Here is a 14,298-nt window from a genome sequence, read left to right as displayed (position 1 = left end):
TAGTTTCTCTGTGTGAAAAAAGACTAATGTGAACCGTGTGCATATGGTACCGACAATGAAATTTATTTTATAGGAAGAACCAATGTGTGTTCAATGTCAATAAATATATAAATCTTTTTTACTAAAATTTAAAAAAATTTTGATTTGGTGACAATATTTAGTAATCTTGCATTATTACAAAATAATTATATTACTTTGTAATATTATGCAAAATAGAAAAAAATAATTTAAATATAGCTTTTGCAAAATACACACCTTTTGCTCATAGAGGTAATTTTTTAAACAATAATTGGAAAAAATTCCTCAGGAGCTGTATTAGAACAATATCTAATGTATTTTGTTTAAAATATATGTTTCACAAGAATCACTCAAATCTGAGCATACTTATGTCAAGATGATGTCATGCTACATATCATTTGACTGACTCTGAATTCCCATCGCATTATATCCGTCTAATTGAATCTGTCCACCTTTGAAAAGCAAGAATATCGTGCAATTAATCATTTCTTTTCAATCCTGTTTTCTTTCACAAAATATGACAAGTGTGACTAAATTTAATTCAAGAGACAATTTGCTGGTCATGTTCTCAATAACATCTAGTATAGATAGGTGTATCGTCAGTAGATAAGATTATCAGATTAGATTGTTAATATTATTGTACCTCTTAAAATAATAAAGAGTGAAAGACTGATCGGGAATTCCGAGTAAAAATTTCGGACTGTCGGATCATTGCATGCTGATAATATTAAATTTTGCGATTTAACGATCATTGAATTTCCAGTGCGACTAAATCAACGATATATATCATATTATTTTCGCAGAGAAAAACTTGTCAAAGTCAAATTCGGGAACGTTACAGTTAACCTTTATTTTGATGATCAACAGGTTAAACAACATAACACGTACATATAGTTACGCAACAACGCTGCGCGTTTGCGAAAGTTCGCCGGTGAAAATTAAATAATTTCGAGAGAATATATTATACACATTCGTCGTGTGACAGGTCAAACGCGGATCTTGAGCGTTATCATATAAATACAACACAAACACACTTCATCGCAGTTCGCTGAATATCACCGATGTCACCATCTGAAGTGCGTCACTTTACCGCGAACTACGCTCGGCTCCTTCTCCGGCTATCTTCGGGCGGACTCGGCTGCCCTCGGACGTAGTGGCGCCGTGCGAGCGCCGCTATGAATTGAATCAGTTAAATTCGTGCCGTGCGTCGTGTCGTGACGTGTTGTGTTGCGTCGCGACGAGCCCGCTCTCCATCGAGCAGTTCCATCCGATCTTCATCCTCTCGCCGCAGCAGAGTTTCTTGTGCAGTTGCCGTTGTATTTGCTGATCAACTAGCAAGATGGGGTGTGGAATGGGAATGATCAAGTACCTGCTCTTCATATTCAACTTCATATTCGCGGTGAGTCTTTCTCTCTCTCTTTCTCTCCAAGCGAAATGCGCAGTACGCGCGCGATTGTACAAAAGCCTCTCGACATCTGTCTCACATTCAACAACTAACTCCGCCCAAATGTGCCGCCTTTTCGATACCTGTGTCGTTCTTGGTTATGTTATTATAAAAGCCGAAAAATACCTGAGATCGTATTCAAGGCCGAAACGCGGCCGATCTCGCAGCTCGGCCACGTTCTCGCTGTGCTTGGACAACGACGCCGCTATTCGATTCCGATTTTCATTCGTCCAAATTGAAAGCGAAGCTCCTTTGAAACCTCACCGCCACGGGAATTGTTGCGGAACGTTGAATGTGGAACATGAAAGGGACGAGTGTTTGGCGCGCAGCCTCGTCCTCATGGAATGCGAAACGCAATAATCGGCCGACTTCGACGCGAAAATGGCGAGATGAGCGAATCGCGAAAAATGGCGTCCGTGTTCAGAGACGTTAATCTCGTGCCGAAAATACGGCAGCGTCCCGGTCTCGCGGTTATTGCTTGTAACTTGCGAGGAATCTGTTTACCGATCCACGAACGGCATCGGGTGCGGTTGCCTCATTCCGCGTCCGTTTCATCCTTGAGTCGGTACTGCTGAGAAGATTACGCGTGTCCTATCGGCGCGCGCGCTATTGCTCACAATTGTAGTCGCGTGACCGTTGCAATTTTCGCGCAAGCGCTGCATTGTAGATTTTTAAACGCTTCCTACACGACTGCGCCGAGCGGACGAGATCGGCTGATTGTTCTCGCATATAGCATAATGAGCCCGACCGCCATTCGGCGAACGAGGACTGTCGCGTGGAAATTACGACTCGATGTTTGATAAACTTTCAACTTTCTCTGCTTTGATGTTATTTTCGTCGATCGCGATCATCGACCGTGTTGAAGGCGATTCTCCAAGAAACGAAAGTTCTCTAATTTCTCCATGTTTTTGCATGTTTCTTCAGTGTCGCTTTTTTATTTCCTTTCTCCTTTTTTTGAAGTTTCCGTGCATTTGAATTGTTGCTTGTGCATTTAATCAATGTGACTTTCTTACTATTAATGACAAAACTTGATTTTTCCTGTCGCAACGACGGGCGTGATCGTGATTATGAGTCATTTTTTTTCGCTGTGTATGAATGGTCGTCACACACACACACACACATACACACACACAGCGTTGTCACGACTGACTCATATATATTCTCGATAAGAAAAGCCAAGGTTGAAGAATTGCAGAACCGTGTAAACGTCGTAAATTAAAGCCACGTATCTCTCCGCGTCATTGTTCGACCGCGGGTATCGATACATCGTCGATACTCGCAATTCGATATTTTTTTAGCCGTGATGGTAATTGCCACGTCGTAAGGAGGCAATTACGATGAACGAGCCGCGAACTACCCAACGCGGTATAACTCGCTTGATAGATCAGAAATAGAGGTCGGCGGTCTTTGTTTTTCTATGCTGAAATAACTACGAAAGAATAACCCCTCAGTGCTAATATCAATTAACACTAATCACGTAGTTGACTACAATTATTATAACTCGCTCGGTTTCCTCATTGTGAACGGGTTATGTTCACGCAGTATCAATCGTTATCAACGTGCCCCCACGTCGTATTTATCAGTGGATAAGGTCACTCAATCACTGCACCCAAACCGTTATCGCAATGCAACCGCCATGTGTCGCGCAAGTGGTTGCATATAGGATGACTCGTGCTTACAGCTCCCCTATTTTCGTTTCCTCGCCTTCTTCTCCCGAGAAAGCATAAAAATAAACGATTGAATCCGCGAGTACCGCGATGTTTTAAACGCGCGCGATGAGATTTTGTCTTCGTGCTACGGCAATCTGCCTGAGGGAGAAGAGCGCGCACTTGAAAACATATGTTACATATATGTGAGGTACAAAGAGCGCTCGATATCCCCGGATCACCCTGTATATGATGCTTCAATGAAGCATTATTTAGCGGTTTTTTAAACCTCTCTCTCTCTCTCTCTCTCTCTCTCTCTCTCTCTCTCTCTCTCTCTCTCTCTCTCTCTCTCTCTCTCTCTGTCTCTGTCTCTGTCTCTGTCTCTGTCTCTGTCTCTGTCTCTGTCTCTCTCTCTGTCTCTCTCTCTCTCTCTCTCTCTCTCTCTCTCTCTCTCTCTCTCTCTCTCTCTCTCTCTCTCTCTCTCTGCAGATTGAAAAATTTACTACATTCACTTATGACAAATATTTTTACAATATGTTTTTTATGATACGCGCACATGAATATGATATATTTGTTATTATCAATCCATTTTATTATTTGTTTATGATTTATTTCTCTTCATTTTATTACCATCATCATTATAAATCGAGATTATGTTCCTAACTATAGTAGCTTTAATGTGTTTTGAAATAGCTAAAACAGCTTTGATATTGATAAATGACGTGTAATCGGGAAAATCGTTCACACAAAACACTAACCGGGAACGTTTACGAGAATCGCGTATAGTTACTTCTTCCTCTACTTCTTGCACTTCTTTATGGTCTCCCTTTCCGGTTAGGTCACTTACCGCGGCTGGTCACAATGGGTGTTTCTTTGATGGCTCAAGGTCCCCCTGCCCCCCCCCCCGTTCGCTTCCCTACGTCGTCATACTCGTCGCACATTGAATTCCGTCTCATGCGGTCATGGAATTTGTCCTTTCGTCAGAGAACAAAGGAGATCGTTGCGTAAGAGACCGTCACCCCGAATAGTTCCTGCTTCGTCCGAAAGTCGATACGCAGACAGGATAAACGGCGCCTAGAATCACCGAATGCATCATCGTAAAAGTTACGTCCTTGAGAAGGAGGAGGGAGAAGAAGCAGAGGAAAAGAATGACGTTCCTCTCGAAGAATAAGATAAATATGACCGTGCTACCATCGAAACCTGCTTTTCGCTCGCTTTCCTATCGTTTTCCTTTTTCCTCCTCTCGCTTTACGGTTTAGAAAATCTGAGATGTCCTTGCGTCCCCGAGCACACGACATTACGTGCGACGTTAGGACAATGCTAACCGCATTATCGTAAAATCTTCAACATCCAACGCGACGCATTATATTCGGTACACGTGGTTGCGATGAACTCACAGCTGCGCCTAACTTCGTTGCCTAATTATAATTTTATCACTGTCGTCATTATAAATTGTGCGCTCCATCCGACGCGTAAGTCAAGGTGGAGATGAGCGAGGTAGTCGAATCAGCAAGAGTTATAATCTCTCAAGCGTCGTGTTAGACGAGCTAATCTTCGGGATTTTCACCGGCCGAAGCTCGAGTACGCGGCTCAGCATCCACGTAGCTCGTATTATTTACATATCCATCATTTATCGGTTGCTAGATGGACGGGCGTTCGCCGTTTCAGATGTAAACCGGACACCTATACGGGGTGGCTAAAATTAGTAGATGCGCAGCGGGCGATCTCGTTGCTCACGCGGCGTGCAGCGTTTCAATGTCGCGCTGAACTCCGACGGGGAAGATACACACCGGAGAAAAACACATTTTCCCCGTCTCGCGAGATATTCCTATTGACGTGACGCAGACGGACCGCGCGAAATTTTCCACGGATTAACGGCGGACGAACATAGGATAATTTATCGTTAAGGTCATTCGCGGTACACTCCGTTGCGATAACAAGATGGAGGGTTTCGCCGAACTCAACTCGCAGCATTCGAGATTCGTTGCGTTGAAATTCCAGCGTGATTTCGAAATTTTTCATTGTAAATTCAGTGTGGGTTCTCTCTTTTATCAGAGATATATCTCTGAAAATATTTCCTCTTCGGTATCCGAGAGATCAGAATTTCAGTGCCAATTTTCCGCGGAGATAAACATCGCGCACTTGTTTTCTCGTTTTTCAAACGTCCACGCTCGCTCATTCGTATGGCAGTGCGATCTTCCTTACGGTATCTTCACGTCGCTCGTGAAAAGGTCAGACCGCGTTACATCGCGAAAAAGGACTGTCGCCGTTCTTGCAAATATCCTTGAATGCAATTTCTCGACGTCCATCGTGCATTCTTGCACGCGTCGCTGACGCTTCGCCGCGAATTAATTTTCGAGAGCGTGCTATTTGTTCCCTTTAGGCCACATTATCGTGACGCGTTCGCTTTAATTATAGTCATTCGCGGATGGGATGATGAGTGATCGTGACGTCATCTGCGTCGGATACAATCATCGTCGTGGAATACTTTTCACGAACGACTTATTATCTTCTGAACTCGCCGCTTAACGTCCGAAAAATAACCGATAGTGAGATCGCGATTGATTTGTGAATGATATAAGCGTCAGTATTCGTTTGTCGTCGTTAGCATCAATGAAACGACTGAATGAATATTTATTGCCTTGTTTCATATGTATGAACGATGCACATTCTTTTCGATTGCATAAAGGAGAAATTACATGTCAAGTGAAAGAGATAGTTTCCGCGTCGTGAAATGGTGCCAAATGCACTCGGAAAGAGTGACTCGCGCGTGATTATGTTGCCATCACATGTTGCCGTCATTAGAAACGATTATTAACGTAACTCGATCGTCGCACGTCGAAATAATTTTTAATTAAATTAACTAACCGAGAGAGGAGATCTTACTTTTGGTCGAGTCACTCATACGAAATTCTACTGAAGCGTTAGAAAGATATGTTTTTATATATTTTTCGGGAGACAATTTTGCTTACTTCCAACTGCGATTTTTTTGCTCCTTATCTGGACGTATTCAACGATAAAAATTCCATGTTCACTTGTACGAGTCATCGTTCTTGACACGAATAATATTCATAAAAAGAAAAGACAGCCGACTATTCGCCGCGGCTCGGCGTTTCACCGTTTCTCGGAATTCTTGTTATATCCTTTTCCTGTCGCATGTGTGATTACGATGGTACATTTATCTGTCAAAAGCCGCGACTTGGAGAAGCCGTCACTTCCGTTATCACTTATCTTTATTTTCTGCAGACTGGTTACGCAACTTTGTGCAATGATTACGTATTAGGTGTGCTGCTATTAGCAGTGCTCGATGCAACAGGCACCATTTTGTTCTGCGAATTTTGCACGAACGAAAGATATTTCGTTGAGCGAAGGAATGCGAAGCAGAAATTAAATAATAACGCACGAGTAATATGCCAATTAAGACGATTGTCATAGTACGATACGTTGGTGATTCGAACTAAATGAATAAACGTCTATGGAAGTAGAGCAAATAGCATTGGAGGAAATGCTCGTTGAGATCTTAAACAATTTGTACGGGAATTAAAATTCTAATATTCAAGGAAAAAGATAATTGTACAATATTTGTGGTGTTACAGCTCGTTCAATTGTTATCGCGACGTGTTGATCGTTTCGATTAGTAAATCAATTATAACGAAATGTTATCTCGGTGATTGTTTGTCGTGAGAACGATTAAGATTACACTATTCCGAGAAAAAAAAATTCACCGGCGACTTCGAGATTTCAGGATCAGAGTTTAGCTTAATTCGCAGATCAGATGCCACTCTCCGAATAATTAAAAACAATTCTTTTCAATCGCGATACGGTAAAATTAAATGCGCGAGGCGACCCGTCACATCCGTGGAATCGCGAACTATTTTTGATATATCAGTAAGCAAGGATAAACTTCTTATCGATTGAATGATAATGATTGGAAACGGGATTTTGAGAACGATCGAACGCGATCGCGCGATTACGGTTTTTCTCGCATCATTTGCTCCGCGAAATCCAGCCGTGCGGTTCTCGACTGAAATCAGGCACTCGCGCGATTTTCCTGCACTTGTTGCATGTTTCGCATGACATTCGAATTCCTCGCATCACCTTAAGTGTTAAGATATATCAAGATCATTAAGCATTGGCTGCAATTTTCCTTCCTCCGTCAGCCTTTCCGATAATTATCGAGTCTATAATGCCGTCGGGGATTTCCTGATGTGTCATTTTCCACAATTATCGTGACACATACAACAGGCGTGACACACACATAGCCGCAATTATGTCGCGATATTTGTTAAACGTTGACGTTTAATTTTATATTTCGAGACAAACGTTTATCAAATTTTTTCCTCGTTTCGTGTTCCTTTCCGGAGTAACGAAATTACACGGAAAAAATGGCCGCGTAGATCGGTCGACGCGTGTAATCGCCGGATGTGATACGTTGAGAGCGATGACGTGTGCTTGAAACTACAAATTGTAGACGGAGAACAAGGTTTGGTCGAATTAATGTGATAGTGAATGAACGAGACGCATTTTTGTCGAAGACAACGGAATTTTAGGTTCTTGCGAATCAAATTTGGCCGATCCGATTAGAATGCATTTAGTTTCTTCATTGTCGTGAGTTAAGGGGCTAGTCCAGTGGTTTCGTATGGGTTAGAAAAGAATTTTTATTTAATATTGAAGTTTGTAAATGCGTACCAATCTTTTTACATTTAAAAGCGAACATATATAACTCATAAAAAAATTATATATATATATATATATCATATTTTCTGCGCTGTAGCCACATGAAGTTGGTCCCATTTTGAAACGGTAGTCAAGATTTCTCGGGTCTGAATCATCTGAAATCAAAAAACCAAAATTTTTCTTAAAATATAAGTTTGTGGCTATAGCGTGAACTAAGATAAAGCACCCCCGATGGAAAAAAACAAAATGGCAGACTTTTGAATTTTTAAGCTGTTTGTTTGCAACTTTAATTGTTGAAAAAAGTGGTTTAATATTAATAAAAAATTATGATTCTAGTTCAGGCGATAAGTACACATGTTTAGAGAAGACTCCTAAAATTTCAGCTTGATTGGTTCAACAGTTTTTTTTTTAATCTTGACTACCATGTCAAAAAGTACTGTTTCGAGAAAAACGCGTTTAAAGTTTTTGTGTTTGAAATATTAATAAAAAAGCTTCTTACCTTTAATCAGCGATGCCAGGACCATACATTATTCCCTCTGCCTGTTCGTAAGCATCATTTTCTTCCAATCTTACATTTCTGCGGGCTGTTCGGCTTTCTTTTGATTGGGTAGAGCTGCGTTGGTTGGCCAATTCAATACGTGCCTGATCACACCGCTGTACGAATTCTGCTGCTCCTTTGCCAATTGTAACGCCCATAACTTCCATAATTTTCTGCTGACGTGCTTGTTGAACTTGTATCTTTTTCTGATGTATATCGGTTTCCACAAAATTTTCGCTTTTTTGGACGGCGATCACTCGTCGTTTCTTTGCTATGCTTTTTATCCATTTTACAAAATTTTCCACTGCTCTCAAATACGTCTGTTCTTCACGACTGCAGACACTGTATTGCTCTCTAACCGAAACCGAAATTCAAGGGAACAATGCATGCCGGTCTAGACAGGATAGAGCCTGAAAACAGGGCCGATGACGCGGCAGGTGTACAGCGGCGCGCTCGACCTCTTCTATTGTTCGCTCGAATTTCGACCGGTTTTCGGCGTCAAAACATTTCAGGTCACTTCTATCATATTTCTACGTGTATATTCTATACGAAACTGATGTTTCTGAAAAATCGATTTTTTGAAGAAAAACCACTGGACTAGCCCCTTAATTCAATTAATATTTTTTTCTCTGTGTACGCTTCGGCTTTGCAGGTCTCAATATTCGAAAATACAGCTGTTGCTTCTTCATTTTCTGCCGGTGATATGACAAATCTACGATATATATTCACGTTATTTCTGATCGACATTATCGCCCATCGTTCTACGCGTTATCTACGCGTTGTTTTTTTTTAATATTTTTATTCAGAATTGATTTATCACTAGGTATAAAGAGGAAAGAAGAGGTGGAGATAAAGAGAACTCGCGACATGTTATTTCACTTGTTGCAATCTTTGTATTACAACTATTTCTGTCGTTGCTATCGCGTCCCTATTATCTCGTGGACGTGGCTATTATCAATCGCCCACACGGCGATTTCGCGCGACATATTGTGCGCAATGAAGTGAATCACGCGTTTTTTACCGTTAGCTAATACACGAGCGGACATTTAATATTCCACTTCATTCAGCGAACTCTGTCTCCCCTCGATCGATACTTATATCTTATCGATCTCCGTTCTGCTCGATGTCGCGATATCACCGATGCGCGATGCGCATTCAGCGGTAAAAGTAGGCATACAACCAGTACTACCAGTTAATCGGAGACAAGGTAGCTTCTCTCGTGTCCTTCGCGAAAATATTTCGTCCTCACGTCGAACGGCCTCTTCTTGGGCACGACTTCTTGAATCCCGCGGACTCGACGCCACGCGGGGATCGTTCTCGCGAAAACGACGCAGCCCCGGCGTCGTCGAGTATACATATAATCTCCGAGGAAGTGGGTTCCGAGGACGAGATTGTGGATGCGATGATGTCATCTCCGCGTACAAACAAACCTGTGTGCACACGTACACGTACCCAACATACACACATACGCACGCACACGCGTTCTTGCCCACACTGGCTCTCGACGACGCACATAATTTCGATAGCCTGCGGCAATAACGATCACAGCAGTGTTTCCCAACCACCGCGCGCGGTTTATACTCGACGTAGTATCACGGCAGCACGTACTGAAGGAAAATCAAAGAAAACCGCGCTAGTTCGGACGACGGTGCTATTCGATGCTTCGAAAATCGATAGAAAACCGAGCGTTGGAGGAAGCGAGTCTATAACCCGAACTTCCGAGCTTATGATTTGACCCGAACTTCTAAGCGACATATGTTTCTCTGCGTCGCGCAAGATTGTGCCAGACAATGGGTACACATGCAAATACTTTCTTTGTCCGCTGTATATTACACTGTTATGCATTATTCATTGCCATCGTTGAACTCGAGCTGCTCTCTCTCTCTCTCTCTCTCTCTCCTTCCCACTGCGTCTCTTTTCACAAGTTTCGGATCGGAAAACTAGAGGTGGAAATTATTAAAGGTAATCGATCGTGAACGCACTTAAAGCGTGCTCTTTCTCTCTCTCTCTCTCTCTCTCTCTCTCTCCCTCGTTTTGTATTTATGTACCGGATAAGGACATTTCCACCTGTGGTGATCTCAGGATCGACCACCGACAATGTGGCGTAACGATACGTGTAAAAATAACGTATACGCGCACGTGTGCCTCAAGGACTATTTCCAGATATCTGGGAACCGCCATCCTAGACGAACGTCGTCTCGTTTTCGTCTATTTTCTGCCGGCAAACTATATATTGTCGCGAAGACAACAATGTTGCGGACGCACTCGTTTGGCAACGCGACAACGATACCGCTGAATAATCAGCGGTACAATTAGCACGGATAAAAAACCGCGATAACAAGTGCAAGTGCATGCGCAACTTCGTCGTTATCAATCCCTCATATCTCGTTGCCGGAGACATAATACTTAAAAACTGTACTTTCAAGCTGATTACTAATTACGCCACGTGTGACTGAATGCATGAGAAATACGCTTGCAAATACATCGCAGATCGATTGTAGTGTGATCTGCGATAAAACTAATCCATTGTAATTGTTTGTGACATGTCACTAACGCACATTTTTATAGCCCCTTTCTCGTCTAATCTATACAGTAAGTGTCTAATTCTCTATAATTTGCTATATCACGTGTATGCTTTGTTGTATCGATTGTAATGCTTTTATGCCATTTATGCAATTATGTATCCTAAGTGTGTGTTACGTGCTGCATAATTTCTCGTAAGAGCTTCCCAGCTTCTCTCCGTCCACCATCCATCATCCATACTTGTCCAACGTGACAAGTAGTTTTGTCGGATACACTTGGTTGAAAAACGGCTATCGCTTCGGGAAAAAGAAGATATAGGTAGAATATAGGTCGGAGATACGCGATGATGGTGTACAAATACGAGAATGTCTCATTGCAGCTATGTGGCCTGGCTATACTGATCGTGGGTGTCATCGTGCACCTGCAACTCACGCACTACGCCGAGGCGGTTAAGGAGAACGTGATGTTCCCGTCGATAACGTTGATCGTGATTGGCAGCATAATCTTCATTATCGCCTTCTTCGGATGCTGCGGAGCGATTCGCGAGAGCCACTGCATGACCGTGACGGTAAGCCCACACTGGCGAGGTTTGATTTTACCACGCAACCCTCGGCGAAGACAAAGTTTGATCCTCTCTCGGTATTAACTCGCACACCGAGCAGCGCCGTCAATTAAAACACGAGGGGAGTAAATTGTAGCGCCTCGTATGTTTGTAAATTTTTGAGACCGCGATATCGTCGCCGCATGTTTACAAAGTTACAGAACGCGAGGATACATTCGGAATAATTGTATTTATAAACGCGTTGCTGCACGTTCTCGAAATTTTCATGCTCGCGAAAGCTGCTTTGAGCGTTGTTGCGTTGGGATTCGATCGAGAAACGATCGGAGATTCATCGGCGTCTCTCCTGCGACAGTTTGCATCATTGCTCCTGGCGATCCTGATCATACAAGTGGCTGTCGCGATCTACGCTTTCGTCGCGCTCAAGAATTCCGACGATCTCGCGATTAGCATTAGAAAGACGTACGCGGAGGAGATCTTCAGCAAATACCAACAGAACAAGGAGAGCACAGAGATCGTCAACGATGTCCAGTCTGTCGTAAGTCCGCTTCTTAAGGGAAGATGAATTTTATTACACTCGCACATCCGTACGCGTGTGTGCTGCGAAATGCATTACATATACATATACCCTGTCTGTTGCACGTGATCGACTATAATGTATACTTGGACAGGTCCGACATAGATATATTTATAGCTTCACAAGTAGGTCTGTACCTACTGACGAAAAGCTCTCTTGCAGTTGAAATGTTGCGGCGTGGACAGCTACAAGGACTTTTTAAACAAAGGTTATAGTATTCCGTGGACTTGCTGTAGTGTTCCGGAGGGCAACACCTGTACTATTGCCGAGGTTGAAAACAAACAGGGTTGCGCAAGAGCGTTGCAGGACGTCTTCAAGTACGCGGGAGCGGCATTGGGTGGCATCGCTCTGGGTATCGCTGCAGTTGAGGTAAAGAGAACTCTTAAAACGGGATCGAGCTGTAGTCGAGGGAAAAAATTCATTTTTTTGGGACCAAAGCAAATACGTGGTAGTAGGAAAGGAAAGGAGGAAGGATGCGTCGCGGCGACGCAGTAGTGAAATTCTCGTGAAATAATTCTTTCGTAATTGGCGCGATATCCGCATGCACGTAATCCTCTGCTGTTTTTCAGCTGATCGGCATCATCTTCGCGCTCTGCCTGGCGAATTCCATCAAGAACGAGCATCGCAGAGGCTACAGAGTGTAAGGGAAAAAGCGCTCCATCCTCGAGGGACGCCGCATCGCGCGGGAAGCTTTCGAAACGCGCAACAATCTTAACGTCATCCTACCGTCAGCGTATTCGCCTATAACATGTGATAGAATACTTACACTTTATAAGATGATAAAGTGTTTTTTTCCTTTCTTTCATTTTCCCCTATTTTTCTTTTGTTTCTATCTTTTTTTCCCTTTTTTTCAAAAGACGAGGAGACAAAGCGCCTCTTATTTCGAGTTTTCCTATGTATCGCCAATTGCGGCTCAAGCGCAAGCGTATTATTCGTGAGCAGAGAGAGAGAGAGAGACGTACTTTTTCCTTCCGACTCCTGCAATCGGAATCTAATGTAAAGCTCGATGCGCGACCTGGCAATGAATGTTAGGATAACTATTATGAGCCTCATACCACTCTTTACTTTTCGTACGAAAGTAATCCCTTATTTATACATAGATATACATATATACGGCTATTTTGATACGATATCGCTTTTGACTCACATCTATTCTCGATAGATTTTCAGAAAGGGAAATCAATTTTTTTATGCGATTTCATTCAGCCTGATTGGTGGGATCGTTTCAGAGTTCACTCGTTCTCGCACACATTTTGATCTTCTTCTGATGCGATTAAGAGCGCATCAAAATGATTACGACTGCGAATGATCACTGCTCGCGGATTTATTTGTGTGGTAATCAATTGTAGCAGAAGTCGTATAGCAATACACGATGTAAATAGTATGTCTCTTTATTATTTATTACACTTTAACTTGATAAATAAAAATATAATAAAAAGATTGATATTTTTTTCTGAATTCTCCGTTACGCTTGTGACGTCTGGTCGTGTCTCATCGTGTACTGTCGCTTCCCCTCCTGTCATAACCGACTATCGCGCAACTCGTGACTAGTGACTCGCAATCCATTTAATATACTTCCAATTCCAGCGGAAAAAGTGTGTGCAAACCGTGGTATGGAACGAGTGCACTCGAGAAACAAATTGAAATACCTCACAACGGGAGAGAAAAACCGACAAGTGATAGTATTTTATTATAGTGTTTTATGAGATAAATGTTTAAAAAGGTAAAAAAAGAATATTTTCATACAGTAAATTACACACACGATCGTACCTGGGAAAATTGTTTGAAAACGTTACTGTTGAACACTTCCGTAATCTTTGTATACAACGTTAACACATCTTGTTTGTACAGCACAAAGTTTACTGCATAATTTCGAGATATACGATGTTGATTATACATACACACATATCACGAAAAATATATATTCGTGTATTCGTCTTGTGATGAAGCAACGGAAAAAAAAATCACTCTATGAGAAAGAGCTCGTCGTTGCCGTGCCTGCGCATTTTGTACAGCATCCTTCGGGAAGCAAGCGCTCGACAGCGCGGCGCGGCAATCAAAGAACAGGGCGGTTGATGAAGCTGGGCGTGGCGAAGAAAGTATGTAAATAATTTTACCCAAATAAAATGTCGATTTTATTCATCGTTTATTCGCATAGACATTATGTGACATCGCTGGATCAATTATTGCGCGGCTCGCGTTTTGATTATTCACTTTGCCGTTCCTCTAATTCTTTTTCTTATTCATCTTCTTCGACGGTTCGATAATACCATCGTGCGCACACACGCGACCGCCGTTACACTAACGTTAACTGTT

At 42.5% G+C, this 14,298-nt stretch overlaps 1 protein-coding gene and 1 long non-coding RNA gene across 2 annotated transcripts; one reads left to right on the top strand and one right to left on the bottom strand.

The window, feature by feature from the left end:
- The first annotated feature begins 1,186 nt into the window (after nt 1-1,186).
- Nucleotides 1,187-14,129, top strand: LOC105188069 (CD63 antigen). Its single transcript, XM_011149322.3, has 5 exons — nt 1,187-1,417; nt 11,226-11,414; nt 11,761-11,943; nt 12,145-12,351; nt 12,552-14,129. The coding sequence occupies exons 1-5, from the start codon at nt 1,358-1,360 to the stop codon at nt 12,624-12,626; spliced, it is 714 nt and encodes a 237-aa protein (XP_011147624.1). The 5' UTR covers nt 1,187-1,357; the 3' UTR covers nt 12,627-14,129.
- Nucleotides 3,977-9,532, bottom strand: LOC109504296 (uncharacterized). Its single transcript, XR_002162970.2, has 2 exons — nt 8,285-9,532; nt 3,977-7,940 (listed from the first exon to the last, which is right to left on the bottom strand). It is a non-coding gene; the product is annotated as an uncharacterized LOC109504296 (long non-coding RNA).
- Nucleotides 14,130-14,298: the final 169 nt, after the last annotated feature.

Source organism: Harpegnathos saltator, unplaced genomic scaffold, assembly GCF_003227715.2.
Source record: "Harpegnathos saltator strain DR-91 unplaced genomic scaffold, Hsal_v8.6 scaffold103, whole genome shotgun sequence".
Classification (NCBI taxonomy): Eukaryota; Metazoa; Arthropoda; class Insecta; order Hymenoptera; family Formicidae; genus Harpegnathos; species Harpegnathos saltator.
The sequence above is the reverse complement of the archived record's forward strand: the minus strand, read 5'-3'. Positions and strand labels throughout refer to the sequence as shown.

Excerpts from the sequence above, each read along its gene's own strand:
- LOC105188069 (XM_011149322.3), top strand. The coding sequence starts at position 1,358 with ATGGGGTGTGGAATGGGAATGATCAAGTACCTGCTCTTCATATTCAAC. Across the intron at positions 11,415-11,760 it reads GCCACTGCATGACCGTGACG|TTTGCATCATTGCTCCTGGC; the intron begins GTAAGCCCACAC and ends CTCCTGCGACAG. Across the intron at positions 11,944-12,144 it reads TCAACGATGTCCAGTCTGTC|TTGAAATGTTGCGGCGTGGA; the intron begins GTAAGTCCGCTT and ends GCTCTCTTGCAG.